The 16,907-nt window shown below is 51.0% G+C and overlaps 2 protein-coding genes across 2 annotated transcripts; both read right to left on the bottom strand.

Moving 5' to 3' along the window:
• Positions 1-6,442: 6,442 nt before the first annotated feature.
• On the bottom strand, positions 6,443-8,830 carry HOXA5 (homeobox A5). Its single transcript, XM_008568243.1, has 2 exons — positions 7,925-8,830; positions 6,443-6,984 (listed from the first exon to the last, which is right to left on the bottom strand). The coding sequence occupies exons 1-2, from the start codon at positions 8,817-8,819 to the stop codon at positions 6,734-6,736; spliced, it is 1,146 nt and encodes a 381-aa protein (XP_008566465.1). The 5' UTR covers positions 8,820-8,830; the 3' UTR covers positions 6,443-6,733.
• A 1,540-nt stretch (positions 8,831-10,370) lies between these two features.
• On the bottom strand, positions 10,371-12,633 carry HOXA6 (homeobox A6). Its single transcript, XM_008568242.1, has 2 exons — positions 12,192-12,633; positions 10,371-10,808 (listed from the first exon to the last, which is right to left on the bottom strand). The coding sequence occupies exons 1-2, from the start codon at positions 12,631-12,633 to the stop codon at positions 10,549-10,551; spliced, it is 702 nt and encodes a 233-aa protein (XP_008566464.1). The 3' UTR covers positions 10,371-10,548.
• Between the last annotated feature and the right edge of the window lie 4,274 nt (positions 12,634-16,907).

The following is a 16,907-nucleotide window of genomic DNA, read 5'->3' on the forward strand; positions in this document are numbered from 1 at the left end:
CCAGTCTGCTTCCTTAATACACTATTCCCTTTCTTTTCTACTCTCCCACCCTTCCTCCTTAGCTTGCTTTCCCTGTTTGTTAGCTTTTAAAAATTTTTTGCATGTACTTTTCCAAAGTATTTTTTGGGAAACAGGTCTGTTATGGTGGTCTTACAAAGTAGCCTGGCATTTGTGGATTCCACCACCCTACATTTTCTATAGCTTAGTTATTCACTTATGGATTTGTAGCATGTCTCTTACATTAAGTTTTGGTTTAAAAATAAACATACCAAAAATTTTCAAGTAACAGGAACATATTCATGGCACAAATAAGCATTTTCTAACTGATGGTGATGATGGTGGGGAAATCCTTTCTGTCCCTTTCAGTAGGGTTTCCACTTTCTTCTCTCCCCTTCCCAGCTCTGAGAACCTGTTAAATTCAGTGGGTTGCAGTTTCAGAAAAAGCATTTTCTATGTTTGAAAACTGCAAAGAACACATTTTGCAAGAAGTGCCTGTGTTTGCCCTTGTTCTCATGCACTTTAGGGGTCATTATATGTACTAAAAAGAAAAAATCTAGCCAATCAAAATCACCTTTCTCAAATAAAGGAGGGTTCCTGCACAATTCTCTTGCCTTTGGAGGTATAATAGAACATTGTAAGCTTGCTATGTTATTTCTTAAAGGTCCGTTGATGAGTTTTGAGCGTTTTTATTTTGTGACAAACCCACAAACAGTCTCTTGGTTCTCCAACATCTAAGGTGTTAGTGTTTCAGGAATCTATGCCTATTTACCTGATGCTATTCCTTCAGAATGGGAGCAATAACTCAAGATGAAATACAGCATGTATTACTCTTGAAAAGAGGAATTTTCTATCCTTTCCTCCGTAATTGAGGTCATTCAACCACTAGGGTTCACCTGGAGTCCATACTGTGATACACGCATCACTCCAAGCCATTTTATCTTTTGTGCTGATAGTCAAGATCGCAGCTCTAACATTGACATCAAACTCTGTCTGGGCAGATGACTAAGAGTGCTGCACAACGTAAACTTTTGACCCTCAACTTTTTGACCTGCAGTTGTAACGTGCTAACCACAAAGATACACAAAGCGGAGCCTCTTCTTTCAGGGAGAAGGGGCCTCCTAGGATCTCAGGACACCCTGCTAGTGCCACTGCCTTTTGCAATTAGAAAGTGAACTGGATATATTTGTGTGTTTATGCCTGAATTTCCTGTCAAATCGGTCTCCTAACTCCTTATAACAGCACTTAAATGGAGATTAGATTAACTTGAAATCACTAATGATTCCATTTACAAGGAAAATTTGGATCAGAACAGGAGAACCTTGCAAAAGGTGAAAGAAAAGAGAAGATGGGGGAAAGCAGGCAGTGGAAAGTGGAGATACATTTTTTCTTTATTTAAAAATAAAGACACAGCCCTAATTGTTTGGGAGAGCTGGACCAGGCTGGTGAGTTGACTGTGAACTTGTACTAAAGCGTGCTCTGCTGGCGATTCCTAGGGTGTGCAGATTTATCTTCTCTGCATTTACTTAACCCGGCAGTGAACTGCGCGGGCGTCATTTGTTAGGCGATGACAGACTTCACCTCCAGCAAGGGCTGCTTCACAAAATCGCAATAATTACCTAATAACCTTCATAACAAATATTATTATTGAAAAGACCAGTTTGTGGGGAGGGGGTCTGGTGGGAGAAGGACAAATTCCTTTGTGAAAAACAAACTAAACAAACCTGGGCAGATCTTCCAGTCCTGGGGCTTAGAATAGCTAGAATTGTTGATCTCCCTGCATATATGAGTGGGAGCCTAGGCTGACCCCCTCAGCCCTGCCTGGGAACCCCTTTTACAGTTTTGGCATTGACTAGAAGGAAATTCCCCCCTTAGAAGCAAAAGGGATGGAGCCCATAATGCTCTGCACTCTCCATGGTGGGCGAGCCATGGACAGACCTCCAGCCAAGGCAAGAGAGACACTGAGAAGGATGTCTTTTAAGCTAAAAGGATTGTTTTCCTCTTTAATAGCCCATCTTTCAGAATGTGATTTGCTCTCCCCTTACTGTTTGGATATAATGCTCTTCAAATCACAACGAACAAACATGACTCTGTTTCTGGTAGGAAATTTTGTCTTGCTCTTCAAGAGCCACCAACAAAGAAGCAGGGGAAAGAGCAGGAGAAAAGGAATCTTGGCATAATGTTGTGAAATTAGACCATGGAAACTCTAACAAACCCCTAAGTAAGTGTGACCAGAAGCTTCCTATTATATTTATAGTTCAGGAAATATTGTCTCTTCAGCTTATGGAAACAAACGAGCCTCTGCACATTTCCGCCTCCTTCTCCTTTTACAAGGAGCACAGATACACACTCCTGCCACCGGCTGAGGCTGGATGTCTTCATAAAGCTCTCAGTGACAGAGATTTTTTTCTAAGTTCCTCTGCGAAAACAACCTCAAAGAATGCACGAGAACAAATAACTTATCTACTAAATGAGCAGATAACCAGCCATCCTCTTTACTATGCTGCTTATGAAAATAGGAAGAAAGAAAAAATCCTTCCAATAATGCTCACGTAAGTCTGACTGGGTGTTGTATTTTTAAAGTCATTTAACTCCATGTGGGTTAGCCTGCTCTCTTAAATTCTACTTAAGTTTTATGAAGACTAAAACAGACAAGTAAGCAAGCTGACAATATTTATAGCGTGTAATTTGTTTTTAATTTGTGGGAAAGATTCTCCGTGTTGTTTGATGACTCCAACAACCATTTTTCCCATTCCTACACCCCCAAGGTGGGATATGGCCACAAATATGGTGTGGGGGCTTCCTCTATACAAGTTACTGAAAGGAACCTGCCTGCATTCCTAGCGCTCTTTTTCTCTTCTGCTAATTTCAGTCACCAAAAATTCACTCAAGTCAGATCACCAAATGAGAAACTAAAATAGGATCATAACTCAATATTTTCCAGTAAAGAACCCACAGCTCAGAGCAGTAAAACAAAGAATCCAGAATTCTCACAGACACATAAAAAAATGCAAGAGAACTTACTCCCATGCAGAGTTTACATCCTGGTCCCCACTAAGACACACCTTTCTAAGTACTGAAATACCAGTGTTGGTTCACTTTAATAGGTTGCACATAATGACTTCAGGGATTTTTCACCTTGCCACTATTCATGAGAGGCAGGACTTGTAGGAGGATTTCAATTTTTCAAAAACAAACAAACAAAAACAACAGAAAACTTCCCAGGTTTTGCTTTTTGAACCTCTAACTTTTTGAACATCTGTTGGACTTATGTTGAATGTAGGTGGCATCGGCACAGTAAAGTTTGTTGAAATTCCAAATCTATACTATAAAAAGTTTTACTTTCAGCACTTAGTAAATATCTTTACCAATTAACGTCTGCAGGCAACTATCTAGCTCCTAAGGAGAAAAGCAGATGCCGTTTTTTTGTTTCACTTCTGAATGCAGTTGGAGAATTTGGCTCAATGCCTCAGATGTGACTGGAGGAAATCTGCTAGGTCCCTTGCCAGTACCCAACCAGAAAGGACAGGCCACAGCATTCCTGTTCACTTGGTTTGGCTTTGCCATTGAAGAAGGTGGGGGTTTGGGGCCAGAAGGGATGGCTGGGGCCAAGATGAAATCTTACGAAGTAAAAATTTATTTCACCTTACTTCGCCCACCGGTGCAATTTTGGAGAATGTTTTGGAAATCACAGATTATGTAAATTTCCTGGGATCAAAAAGAAAGAGCAACTAACAAAAGAAAGGCGGAAATCTCCTACTGACAAACGACCAATTTCTTCCCTAAACTACCATTTATGATGTGTCAGGAAAAACAACCTAATGGCACTGGGGACTTTAAAGTTGGTCATTGAAGACACCTCAATTTCCCCCCAAACTTTAGGGCACAGTTTGAAACAGAAAATTTGCCTGTATGTTGAGGGGGAGTAAATTTCTATAATCTTTAGTGTTATCAAGGGGAGTGCCTAAGTTGCCTTTTGAGGGTCCTGTGCTTAGACTTTTTAATTCTACAAAGAAGGAAAGGAAAAGGAAAGTAGAGAGGGAGAAGAAAGGCAAGGCGGAAGAAAAGAAAGCACTTTAACCCCTTTCAATTAGCCTGGGGATTCAAAGACTAAAGTTAAATCCGGCCATAAAGTTTATTGCTCCAGACTCACATGCGGGTGAGAACAGTCCCACCAAAATAAAAAGAACGCTCAGGCAAACTAGGTTCAGGGCCTGGTCCTGGGTGCGGGGTGGGGTGATGATGTGCTGAGCACCTCCCCAGTTGGGGACCTGCGGTCCCGAGCGTCTTGTGGGTGCTAGCAACAAGGGCTCGGCCCTGCAACCCAGGGGCCCAGCCTGGAGGTGCAGCCCGCGCCTCGCCGGCCTCTGCCACCTCCTGCTCTGGCGAGCCAGCCTGAAACCCGGCCACGAAGGCCGTCGCCTCAATTCAGTCCTGCCAAATGACCCCGGCCCGCGAAGACATATTGCCACAGCTCCGTAAGGACTCCCGCCGGGGTCCGCCTCGGCCCTGCCCCAGCCTTTCTTTCAAACTCTCCCGAGTGCAGTACAGCCCTCGGCGCCCGCAGCCAGCGCCTCACTGTCTCCCAGCCCCCACCCCAGGGCTCCGCGCCCCCCGAAGAGCTGGGACCGGCCGGACCCAGAATGGGGGGGAGGGGGCTGCCAAGCTTCTACACACAGGCCCACTCGCACACAAAAATCATCTTTTTGCACGCCGGCGGGAACAGCGGAAGTCATTAACATCCGCAGTGGCGCAGCAATTAAGTTAGGCCTGGGGATGCGGCGCGGCCACAGGCGCTGTTCACCCAGCCGCCTCCGCTAAGCTGGCTCCGGGCGCAGCTAATTTGGGCAGAGGAAGAGTTTGCTCTCCCTTTTGGAATCCAGAGGCAGCCTCAGAGTTATTGAACCAGAGAGAAAGAGAAAGAGCAAGAAAGAAAGTTTTTAGAGTACAAATAAACTTAAAAGCGCTCAGGAGGCAAGCTTACCTTAACTCAGAGGGAGCCATTTTTCAGAGTTTTGAGAACTTGTGGTTTGGACACTTCTGGACCTAAAATTGACAATTTGAATGACCAGGCGGCACACGTAGCCTGCAAAAGAGTCAAATGGAGTCCAGCGTCAGTGAGATTATATGTTATGTGGTATATAATGTTGGATGTCAACTCCCCAAAACCATAAAACTTACTTTAATGGCCCCACGTGACGTTTTATAGCCAGTGAGCCGATCTGTCTGTGCTATGGATGATTTTACGATCTAATTCATAGACAAAACCCTATTCATTTGGCACCCAAATGTCATATAGCCGGAACTGGGGCTTATAAAGTTTACTGTTTTATAACTTTTAAAAGGAAAGACGGCATCAGTGTAAGCAGCCGGTAAATGTGCATATCTCTAGTTGCGCTTTAGCGGCTCTGAGGAGTTTCCCAATCGAGCTAGGATGGGGTAAGTACCTTCCATTTGTAGCAAATTAATTGTAGCAAAAGAAGCCAACTGGGTTCAGGTTGAGGAGTGGGGAAGGGGTGCTTGGGTGAGTTAGGGGCAGAGGGTGTGGGATCCACAACCTGGCATAGCAGCCTCTTCAGCAATGAAGGCCTAGGACAGCCTTAGGAAAGAGGCAGAATCTGTGTGGCCCCTGAGGGTGGATAACAAAGCCCTGGGCTTTTTCTCCTTCTTTCTCTTCTTTTCGTATCCAGCAAGTTAACTTAATTTCCTCAGAGATGGGCAGGGTGGACTTGGGCTTTGGAACTGCTTATAACTTTTTCCACCTTCTGCCCTAAACTTTCTGTTGGGTCAGAGTTAGGAAGGTGGTGGGTCAGGGGTTGGTCTGAAGTCTCCATGCACAGGCAGGCTGCTCAGGTAGCCTCAGACTCACCAGCTTCCAGGACTGGACAGACAGACAGAAAAGCAGAAACAGCCGCTCACTATTTGGCACAAACCAGACCAAAAGAACTTACAATAGAAAGTTTATTTTTTTGTTTCCAGTCAGTATTTTTCCCGTAAAAACAAATACCAAAAAAAAAAAAAAAAAAAAAAAAAAGCTGATCACAGTTTGCTTAAACAGCCAGACTTGAACAATATTTGTAACTTTGTTCACAAAAACATACATCACTGAAGCTGCGCTTATAAGAGCCACTTCCAGAGTTCGTGCAAAGGGTCCTACAAAGGCACGCAGGGACACACCGCTTGGAGTCACAGTTTTCGTCACAGAGTCACTAGTCACACTACACGTCAAACAAGTTAAGTTGTGTCTCATCGAGTCACCTCTACAACAGCATTAATTACACAAGGAATATAGGTAGTTTGAATAAAAATATCTTTAACAGCTTGGAGCTATTGAGACAGGAACACTTCCACACACATGCACAGTTAAACAACTCTAGTGCAACACACAACATTGGCACTAAACGAGGTTGAAGGGAGACTTTTTGTGTGTTTTTTTTCTCTTTTCTTTTTTGTTATAGTTACTTCAAGTAACACAGCTTGTTTCATATAAATAAGTTAAAACATCTATTTTTTTTTTCAAGACAAAGCCATTCAGGACAAAGAGATGAACAGAAAGCAGATCTACTTATACAGGCGCTATAATGGCAATAAACAGGCTCATGATTAAAAGATGGATTAGGGCAACGAGAACAGGGCTTCTTCACAGAAGGAACACAAGGGAGTTTTAGAAAGTCACCTTAGTACTGACACTACGCGGGATCCGCTAATACCGCTCAGTACTTTAAACGCTCAATACTCAGGGGCGGAAGGCCCCTCCCGCCGCCGCCATGCTCATGCTTTTCAGCTTATTATCCTTTTTCCACTTCATTCTCCGGTTTTGGAACCAGATTTTGATTTGTCTCTCAGAGAGGCAAAGAGCATGTGCTATTTCAATCCTTCTTCGGCGCGTCAGGTAGCGGTTGAAGTGGAACTCCTTCTCCAGCTCCAGGGTCTGATAGCGCGTGTAGGCCGTGCGGGCCCTTTTGCCTTCCGGGCCGCCTATGTTGTCTGCAACAGAAAAGTCAGCGATTTAGCCACCAACTCCTGAGCCCCTGGCTTCCGAAATCCGCCAGCCGGATAAGCCAGGGTCCTGTGCGGGGAACCAGGGTGAAAGGCTCAACAAGTCCTCCCTCCTTGCCCACCCACTTCTTTCGAATTTCCTTCCCTCTTCCTTTCTAGGGAGAAAACAATACAATCTGGACTCTGGGAACAGTCAGCCCATCTGAGTCCTGGAGGACCGCCCGGCTTTCCCTCTGCCCTCTGGCCCTGCCCTGGGCGCCCTGAGCTGGGAGCACAGCCGTCCCAGGCTGCCCACCTCCCAGAAACCCACCGAAGCACGGTCCTTTTCTGAGCGCCCAAGTGGCCTCCAGGTCGCTCTCCCTTAAAGTTCCAACCCCGCGAGCCGCCTCCTGTTCCAGTCACGCTTGGGGCGCCTGCTATCTTTTTCTTCTCTTTCCTTCTTTCTTCCTCCTGCCCCCAAACTTCAGAATCCCGCCGACTCTCGCCTCGATTATTCCCCCCAAACCCCTTTTCGGGGGCTCTAATTAGTAATGCTGTTTCCCCAGCGTAGCCCTTCTCATAAATTATCCGCGCTGACAAGCCCGATTCAGGGCCCCTACTGCCATCCTCTACCTCTCTGCGCCCTGCTCGGCTGTCCCGACCCGGAGCGCGTTCCGAGGCGCTGGGGTTCGGAATGGGTTTTTCCTTCCTCCTCTTTTCAACGTCTAAACTTGCCTAGCCAGCGGCCGGTTCCCCCACTATTTGCGGGCACAGGGTGCTGCAGAAAAGAAAAGGAGGAAGGCAGGGGAAGGAGAAAGGCAGGGAGAGGATTCGCAGGGCTAGGAGAGGCGAGACCAGGAGAGAGATGGGGAGAGAGGGCGGAAAAGGAGATGGGGGGACCGAAAGGCGCGCCCTCCGGCCGCGTGGATTTAGAAAAAGGCTGCTTTACCATGACTTATGTGCAGCTTGCGCATCCAGGGGTAGATCTGGGGTTGGGCGGGCGGCGCCGGGCTCGGCTCGCTCTGCGCGCTCGCCTGCTCGCTGCTGGCGGGGGCGTCCTCCTCGGCTCCGGACGCCGTGCCAACCCCCTCTCTGCTGCTGATGTGGGTGCTGCCGGCGTTGGCCGAGGCGCCGCTGGAGTTGCCCAGGGAGTTTTTCCCGCTGTGGTGGCTGTCGCTGCCAGGAGAGGGGGCCACGGCAGAGCAGGGCAGCGGGTCGGGCGGAGGCGAGTGCGTGGACGTGGCCGGCTGGCTGTACCTGGGCTCGGCAGGCGCTGCGCTGGCGCCGGCCGCGTAGCTGCGGGCGCGCTCCCCGGAGCCAAAGTGGCCAGAGCCCGAGCGGCCGACGCTGAGATCCATGCCATTGTAGCCGTAGCCGTACCTGCCGGAGTGCATGCTCGCCGAGTCCCTGAATTGCTCGCTCACGGAACTATGATCTCCATAATTATGCAACTGGTAGTCCGGGCCATTTGGATAGCGACCGCAAAATGAGTTTACAAAATAAGAGCTCATTTGTTTTTTGATATGTGTGCTTGATTTGTGGCTCGCGGTCGTTTGTGCGTCTATAGCACCCTTGCACAATTTATGATGAATTATGGAAATGACTGGGACATGTACTTGGTTCCCTCCTACGTAGGCACCCAAATATGGGGTACGACTTCGAATCACGTGCTTTTGTTGTCCAGTCGTAAATCCTGCCTGATGACCTCTAGAGGTAAACTCGTGCACTAATGGGGGAGTTGGGTGGAGGCAAGAGGGGTGGCGCGCGCGCCCCGGGCGCGTGCCCGCCGCCCGCCGCCGTCGTTCAGTCGGACTCGAGCGCCACCCGCTGGAGGCAGGACGCATCGCCCCGTTTCCGACCCCGGGCTGCAAGGGCCGGGGTCGAACTGAGGTTACAGCCCATTATGGCAAAATTATTGCATTTCCCTCGCAGTTCCATTAGGATGTACCAATTGTGAGGCCGTCAGCTTCCTATCGCGCGCCCGGCGAGGATGCAGAGGATTGGGGGGAGGTGGTGACTTGGATTTTATTTACAACAACTTTATTTCCCCCACTTTGCAGCCCCACTGATTTTTGTGTCGAGGTTAGGGTCGGTTCTGCCCATCCTGCCAGCAGCTCTGAATTTAGAAGACACGGATATCACCTTTGGGGAAGTGGGGTGGGGTGGAGGCCATTTAGCCAATTGGAGAAATAAATCCTGCCCGTAGCAGCAGCTACAATTACGGCTCTGTTTTTGCGAGTGCATGAGGGACAGTGTCCCTGCCGCTCTTAAATGACAGGCGTCTATTAAAGATAGCTTTTGTGTAGTGTTTCTCCGAAGCGAGGTCAAATTCCAAACACTCTTATAAACGGAGTCGATTTTTCTTTCGAGCAAATATGGTTTTCGTGTCATTAGTTTGCTACTTGGTTTGCTTACATATTCCGCATGGAAAATCTTTACCATCAGATCCCGTTCCCAGAGCCAGCCGGGACCCAAGTCGGAGGGTTCTCGGTGATCCCAGAGACTGGGCCCAGACTTTCCACAGCCACAGAAGATGTTTGGAGGCTGGGGATCTGTAGGCAGAGCTATTGGGGTCTTGCTTAGACTTCCAAGAGTAAAATCAGGACCACAATGGAAGCATTTCTTGGCAGTGTCTAGTATCTCCGTAGTTCTTTTCCTGGGCTCTGAAAGACGAAAGTAAACCACAAATATAGCTGAGAGGCAAGGGGAGTCTGCCCGCCGGAGGCCCGGCGTCGCAGGCGCCCCTGGCACGTTTGGAAGCCAGGACTCTTGCCCTCCGCATGGCCCTGGGCCCCCTCCTTGGGTCCTGAAAGCTGCTGCATTGGCGGCGCCGGCTCTATCCCGAGGCGGGGAGCCGGAATCCGGAGCCGGGAGGCTTGGGAGCAGTGACTGCCGGGGCTGTGATGTTCCACCCACGCCCAGGTTGCCTCGGCTCGGCTGCGGCTGCTTCTCTTCTGCTAATGGTTGCACGCGGGGCCGAGGGACTCGGCTCTGTCGGGGCCCCCTTTGTTCCTCGAGCTTCTTCCTGTCTGGTCGGCCTGGGAGACCGCGACAGGAGTGGGGCGCCAACCCTTAGGCCCCTCTTTCCAGTAGCCAGAGAGGATTTGGCAATGCCCTTCGAGACTTGGTGGCCAGGGACCAAGGCAGAGACGCCCACAGGCCAAACGGGGTTCGGCCCTGGACTCTTTCCTCCCCTGCAACCACGCATCCGGAGCTCGGAGAGCGCAGAGGCCCTCGCACAGGAGCCCAGGACAAATTCGAGGCGCGCCCTTGAACCCCAGAGCTGGTTTGGGCAGGCTTGGGGAGTGGGACTGTGTGTACAGTGCGCCCGGCTCCACCGCTGGGATTGGCTTTGTGTGGGGTTTATTTTGTTGTTGTTGTTACTGGGTTTTTTGTTTGTTTGTTTTGTTTTTGTAAGAAATAAATTCTCAGGCGCTTGCAAAGCTCCGGGCTCCCCTGAAGCTGCGGAAGCCCCCGATGGGAGCAGGCAGGGAGAAAAGTTGAAGAGCAGGCCAGGGCAAGGGGGCACATCGGAAGGAAGTAGCAGCGCTGGCCTGGTCCCTGCCAGGGCGTCTATTCGCCCGCCTTTGCCTCAGAGTCCTCCCCGCTGGGCTGCGTGGAATTGATGAGTTTATTCTCTTTCTTCCACTTCATGCGGCGGTTCTGGAACCAGATCTTGATCTGGCGCTCGGTGAGGCAGAGCGCGTGGGCGATCTCGATGCGGCGGCGCCGCGTCAGGTAGCGGTTGAAGTGGAACTCCTTCTCCAGCTCCAGGGTCTGGTAGCGCGTGTAGGTCTGGCGGCCTCGGCGCCCGTGGCTCCCGTACGCAGCACCTGCAGGCGGAAATGGCCGGGCGCCGGTTAGCGAGGCTCCGGACGCCCACCCGGTCAGCCCCCTGCCTCCTGCCGGGGGTTCCTGGGCCAGAAACCACCCGCCTCCTCTCCAACCTCTCCCATTATGTCTGGGGTCGAAAGCGGGCTGGATGACAGAAGGTTATTTCATACCAAGTGAGATGTTTCCCACTTAAAACGACTTGGAATGGGAAGTTACTGTTTTTGAAAAATCTGCCTTGTAAGAAAACCATTACAGGTGAAATAATAGAAAGGGCATTCTTAATTTGGGACACTCAAGTCGTGTTTGTGTGAGGGTGAGTGATGTGGAACCCTGGAGCAGGGTAGACACTCTGAATTCACACACTGGTCTCTGTGAGGATACTACCGTGGCCAGCCATGTCAGAACTCAACACAATTTTTTTTTTTTTGAAAGCTAAAAATGGTCTGCACTCTCAAATCTTTGCAAGTTCTCCCAAACTATATGACCCTGCTGAGAAAAACAGAGCTCCCTGGGGGGTTGGGGAGTGGATTTTAAAGCAAAACACTATAAGTTTAAAAATGTGCATTAGGCTCAGTCCTGCACCAAAGGGAAAGGAGATTCCCTGTGGAGTCTTTGGAAACCAGGGGCAAAGAAATAGAGATATAGGCGGTCTGAGGTTTCTGGCAATGTAGGACTGTGTTGGGCTGTCCTGGTGCCAAAGGTTCCTATGGGTGATGGGGGTCCTCCCAAGCCAGGTGTGTGTGTGTGAGGCTCAGGCAGAGGCTCAGAAGAAGGCAGAAGTTGGCCAAGAGTGAGCTCAGTGGGAGGTGGAGGAGGGGAGGGAGGAGAGAGGGAAAACCCGAGGCTGGGGATGGGGCCCTTCAAGGCTTTGGGAAGACACTGGAAGAGGCCAAATGTGGGCCTCTCTCTGTATGAGTTCCTGAAGGGCAGAAAGGAGAAGGGTTGGGAGGTGGAGGGGAGTTAGAGGGCCTGCAGAAGGCCCTCTCGGCTAGGGAATCTGAGCAGGGTGGTACTAGACTGCAGGATGGACAGGATCTCCTCCCAACCAGTGTCTCTCTCTTCAGGTTGCCCCTGTCATGGGTCTCACGTAGCGTAGCAGTGATTCCCCCCCTCCCCTAAGGGTGACACCTTAAATGAACATGAGTGCCCTGCCTTTCCTCCACCATGGCCTGATTGCCCCACTGGGAATTTTTTTTTTTTTTTATCTCTTTTAAAAAGCCAAAGAAACATTGTTCATTCTTTCCTTCTCTCTCTCTCTCTATTCCTTTTTCTACTTCCTCTTGCTTCCTCTGTCTCCTTCTCCTTCCTTCCTTCTTTGCCTGCCTCCTTTCCCCTCTCCCTCCACTGCTTGGGGTGTGCGGGGGTGCAGGGAAATGCCTTACCCGCGCAGGAGTTCATCCGCTGCATCCAAGGGTAAACAGGGCTCGTGTACTTCCGGTCGGTGCCTTCGTCATGGAGGGCTTTGCCCTGCACGCTGCTGCTGTCGGGTTTGTACTGCTGCTCGGGAGAAAAGTGCAGGTAGTCCCCAGGGCCCCTCTGCTTGCCACTGCCCGAGGGCGAGGCGCCACTGAGGTCCTTATCAGAATAGAAACACGAGGCCCCGTACTCGTAGGACGCTCGGTTGCAGGCCAGGACCGAGTTGGACTGTTGGTAGAAACAAGGTGAGGTGTACGTCTTGTCCGGGAGGCTCGACGCCCCGTAAGAGGCCGGGAAGGGCCTCAGCGCGTCATAGCCGGCCTGGTAGAGGGGCAGCTGGCCCAAGAAGGAGTCTTGGCCGCTGGGCAGGCTCCCGGGGAAAGTGGGATTCACAAAATAGGAACTCATTTGCGCGCCCCTCTGCAGGACTGTGATTTGTTGTGTATTAGTACATCTGGCTATAACTATTAGTAGTCATCGAACTGGTTTGTTTCTGGATGGCCGAACGCCAAAAGCGACAGCAGCAAATCGCACCAGCTGACGCAGCGGCGGCCAATGGGAAGGAGCGCCGGAGCCCGCTCCCCGGGGACCACGGCGACCGAGGCAGCAAAGTTACAAACAGCCCCCAGCCCGCCCGCCTGCCGCCCGCCCGGTAGATTGATGGGCGCGCACAGCCAGCCGGCCAGGCTCTCTTCCTGAACGCCAGCGGCGGGCACGGCCCGGGCAGGGGTGCGCAGATCAGGCCGGGGTAGAGGCACTAGTGCCCCGGCCGCTGCAAAGGCCCTGCCAGGCCCGCTCTTTCCTCCTCCGCTTTTTGCCTTGTTGGATTTTATGGGTTCTCCCACCCCCTCCAAACAGGAAACCTGACAGCCCAGCTCCAGGAGGGGCGGTGACAAGGATGGCCTGCGCTCCAGGCATGGCCCGGAGTTGCCCCTCCCCTTGCGCTCCCCTACTCGTGGGTGCGGGTTCTTGAGCTGGAGACAGAGCTCTGAGAAACTAGGCCTTCACTCCCTGCTCTTTAGTCCTGCGTCTTAGGAATCGGCGCACCTCCGTATTCTCTCCTTCTCTATTCCCACCAGGCGCCTGAGCCTTGCAGCCAAAAGCTGAAGGTTCACCTCGAGCGACCAGGACACGGCCAAACATAGGGTGTTCCCGCCGGTCCCCTCTTCCCACATACGACATGTCTTGTTTCAGTCCCGAAGGGCTCGCATGCAATGGCTGCGCCTGCCTGGTCTCAAAGCATCCCCTCCAGCTGGGCGCCCCAGTCCGTCCGGCGTCCCGCCTTTGAACCCAGGGAATCAAGAGCCCTGAAACTACTAGTTTCAAGAAGAAAGCACCTCCAGAAATGCAGCTGTGAGACTGGGATCCGAAGCCGGACCTGGGACCTATTCCCCTCGCCCACTGCCGCCAGAACTGCTCGGAACCGAGACCCAAAAATCCAGATGTGAAATTTCTCCATCCTCATTCCAGAGGCACAGGAGACACAGGGCCCCTGGTGGAGCCGGGCGCAGAGGGCAGCTCGGCGGAGCCCAGGACCGCGGGATAATTGATGGGCTTGGTTTCCGGGGAGCCCGACAGCCGGCACTGTCCTGGGGCGCGCCCTCTTTCCTGCCCTTTCTGGGACTGTTCCGGGGGCTGCTGCCCACAGTCGCTCCAGAACCGGGAATCGTTGTCACACCGGCTCCAGAAATCCTGAATTGCTTTTACCGCCGTCCCAGACCCGGCCGTCCCCAGATAGGACATGAAAAGCCTATTCTGGGCTGGATCTCTCTTGCCTGAGAGGTGTGCCTTCTAGATAGTTGACTTTTACAGCACACGGATCAATCTCGTTTTGTAAAATGTGATACCGGTCCAATGGCATTTTTACGACTGTGTTTGTTGGGCTTGTAAACCCCCTTGAATTAGCTTTAAAATCCTCAATTCCATGGAGGTTGAAGAAAGACTATGCGATTTGGATGGATTTCTGGAGACTGTAAGATTTGTAAAACCCTGGCTAACGCAGGCTCATGGGGTTCACGACTTGGGGGCCAGGTGGCAACTGGCAGTGCTCCCGTAGGAATCTGGTAACGACATCCTTAATCTCTTCCTTGCTTTTTGAATTTTTTCTCAACCTCCCTTAACCCAAAAGGAAGAAATTGGGAAGCAACTGGCCTAAGATTGGCTTCCACAGAGTCCCTTGAAGGTGGCTGCTGCCCATTGACGGGGGCTATGCCGGGGAAGCCTTGTCCCTGAACCCCAATCAATCCAGCCCAGGAAAGTTTTTCCTTTGCATATAAAAGAAGGGCCTCCCAGGAGAAAATAGAATTTCACATTTCCCTCACATTTCTTCAGGGAAAGGGTTCAATAGCTAAAAAGGAAAACACGAGTCAAAAAATAAAAAGGGAATTTTTTAAAAAGCTGTGTGCTAATAAAATCATGTTTGAATTATTCTTTCTTAAAATAATCAGAGGACTGATTTCAAGCAAAATATTATTTAACATAAAAATAACTGTTTTGTAGATTTTGATAAATGTTTACATTTACTATTTCTCTTTCATTCTTTCATGTCCCACACAGTGTTGGGGCTGGTGTCAGTTTATTATTATTATTTCTTATGCTTTGATCTGGATTCTCAATCTAATAATTGTCCCAGCCAATGACATAATTTGATATCTCTGCTAAGAGCCAGAAAACATATTTCTAGCTTCAGTAGGTACTAAAATGTAAAAATATATTAAATTAAAATCTTTGCATGTTAGTCAAGGCTGGTGTTTGTCATTCTGGCAACCAACCAATTTATTTCTCCAACATATATACACATACGAGAGAGAGAGAGAGAGAGAGAGAGAGAGAGAGAGAGAGAGAGAGAGAGAGAGAGAGAGACTGAGACTAACCAATCAATTCAGGCAGGAATAGGAGCCCCAGACCCTCCATAAAGCCTGTCCTGGAATGGTGACAATGGTCACCCCTGGCCTCTCTCTTCTCTTTCAAAGCTACACAGAAAACTGACTTACCTTTCAGCTTCTCTCCAAGTGGGGCAGGACGGTGAGCAGGCCTCCCACAGTCCGCCCTTGCCCTGGGCTGCCCATTGAGCTCCTCAACCTCCACCAGTCTGGAGGGTGGCCTGGGCATGTGGGGGAAGGGGACCTCGAAGTCCACCTTGGTCCAGCCAGATTGCTAGCCCAAGCCAGAGCCCAAAGCACACAGGTGCAGCCTCTGCCCATCATAGGCCCTCTCCTGGAGCCAAAGCCTGCCTTCCTTGCCATAGCCAATCCTCCTCAGGGCCAGGCCGGCCTGCAGGCCTCAGGACTACAAGTGGTCTCTCCGATTCTAGAATCCCAAAGCCAGTGCGTTACCCGAAACAGCGTGCTCCCCCAGGGCGCCTTGGGACGCGCAGCTTGGACAGCAGCAGCCATGATGTGCCAGGCGGCCTGTGCAACCAATCTCCATGGTGCGAGGGTGGGAGTGGGGGGAGGACCTGAGTCTGTTCCAGCATCCAGCTCCTGTCAGGGGTGGCCTAGATGGGGATACTTCCCGGCTGGCCAGATAGGCCCTAGGATACTGTCCTCCCCCCCCCGCCCGTCTTTTCTCGTCCCCCTCTCCCCTGCCTGCTGGGGAATCTCTGAGGGGCCCGTACAGCAGTCGCGCCAGGCTGCAAGAGGCGGGCTGCGGCTGGCGCCGGTCCCGGCGACGACCACAGCGTGGCAGCAGCGAGCGCACGGTACGGTCGCAATAAATAATCTGCCCACGGCAGCCTCAGTCAGGCAGCCAGCTGCCCTAGGATGCAAATGCACCGCTTTATCCGTCCCGATCGCACCCACGCCGCGAGTGAACGTCCCAAACATCCACAACCCCTTAATTATCTCATGCATACCAAGATATTAAATTGATGGGGGAACAACAACCCTAAACCAAAACAAACAGAAAGAACTCAAGCCCAGAACCTTGGGATCACTTCTTGTCGCTGTCCCGGGAGCTGCCAGGGTAAATCTGCCCAATGCACACCTAGGCCGAGCCACGGTTCGTGCCACCGAGCTATGCAAAGCCGCGGCCGGCAGCACTCTCTGCGCCTTCTCCCGGGCGGCTCCACAGTCCTCTCCCCTCTCGGGGGTAGGGAGCACGGTCACCAGCCCGCTGTGCCGAAGTGGGTTGGGGGGTCCCTTATTGCCCGGACTCAGTTTGCGTCCTTCCTTCAACCTTATCTGCGGGCCCATGCCATCCGCACTAACACCACAAAGTCCTCTGCACCGAAACTTCTCGCCAAGCAATATCCAGCCATTTAATCCCATCTTCTCCTCCAACACAGAATTCCACCCACGCACCTATTCCCCTCCCAGCGCTTCAAACACCTCTGTCGTCGGAAAACCGCGCGAACGGAAGCAGGCAGTCAGCGGAGAACTCTGGATGAATTAGTAAGTTTTTCTTTGCCCCCCTGCCCCTTTCTCTCTGAAACCATTTCCCACAGAATAGAGGTGCTGTGTAGATGCTAATAAAATGCCTGTGGATTAATTCACATTGCCCTCTCCTCTTTCCACCTTCCCAGGTCGGGAACTGCCTTCTGTTGTTGGGGGGATTTAATTGAATCCGTTGGGCCATCAATGAAAATACAAAAATCCAAACCCGAGAGGCTGAAGGAAAACGCAGAGTGCGGGGTGACTTCCTTTTGGGCTTTGCAGGGTCGCTGGGGAAGGGGCAGAGAAGAG

This window comes from Galeopterus variegatus, unplaced genomic scaffold, assembly GCF_000696425.1.
Source record: "Galeopterus variegatus unplaced genomic scaffold, G_variegatus-3.0.2 Scaffold390, whole genome shotgun sequence".
NCBI classification, from domain to species: Eukaryota; Metazoa; Chordata; class Mammalia; order Dermoptera; family Cynocephalidae; genus Galeopterus; species Galeopterus variegatus.

Excerpts from the sequence above, each read along its gene's own strand:
- HOXA5 (XM_008568243.1), bottom strand. The coding sequence starts at position 8,819 with ATGCGTCCTGCCTCCAGCGGGTGGCGCTCGAGTCCGACTGAACGACGG. Across the intron at positions 6,985-7,924 it reads CAAGCTGCACATAAGTCATG|ACAACATAGGCGGCCCGGAA; the intron begins GTAAAGCAGCCT and ends TTTCTGTTGCAG.
- HOXA6 (XM_008568242.1), bottom strand. The coding sequence starts at position 12,633 with ATGAGTTCCTATTTTGTGAATCCCACTTTCCCCGGGAGCCTGCCCAGC. Across the intron at positions 10,809-12,191 it reads GCGGATGAACTCCTGCGCGG|GTGCTGCGTACGGGAGCCAC; the intron begins GTAAGGCATTTC and ends TTCCGCCTGCAG.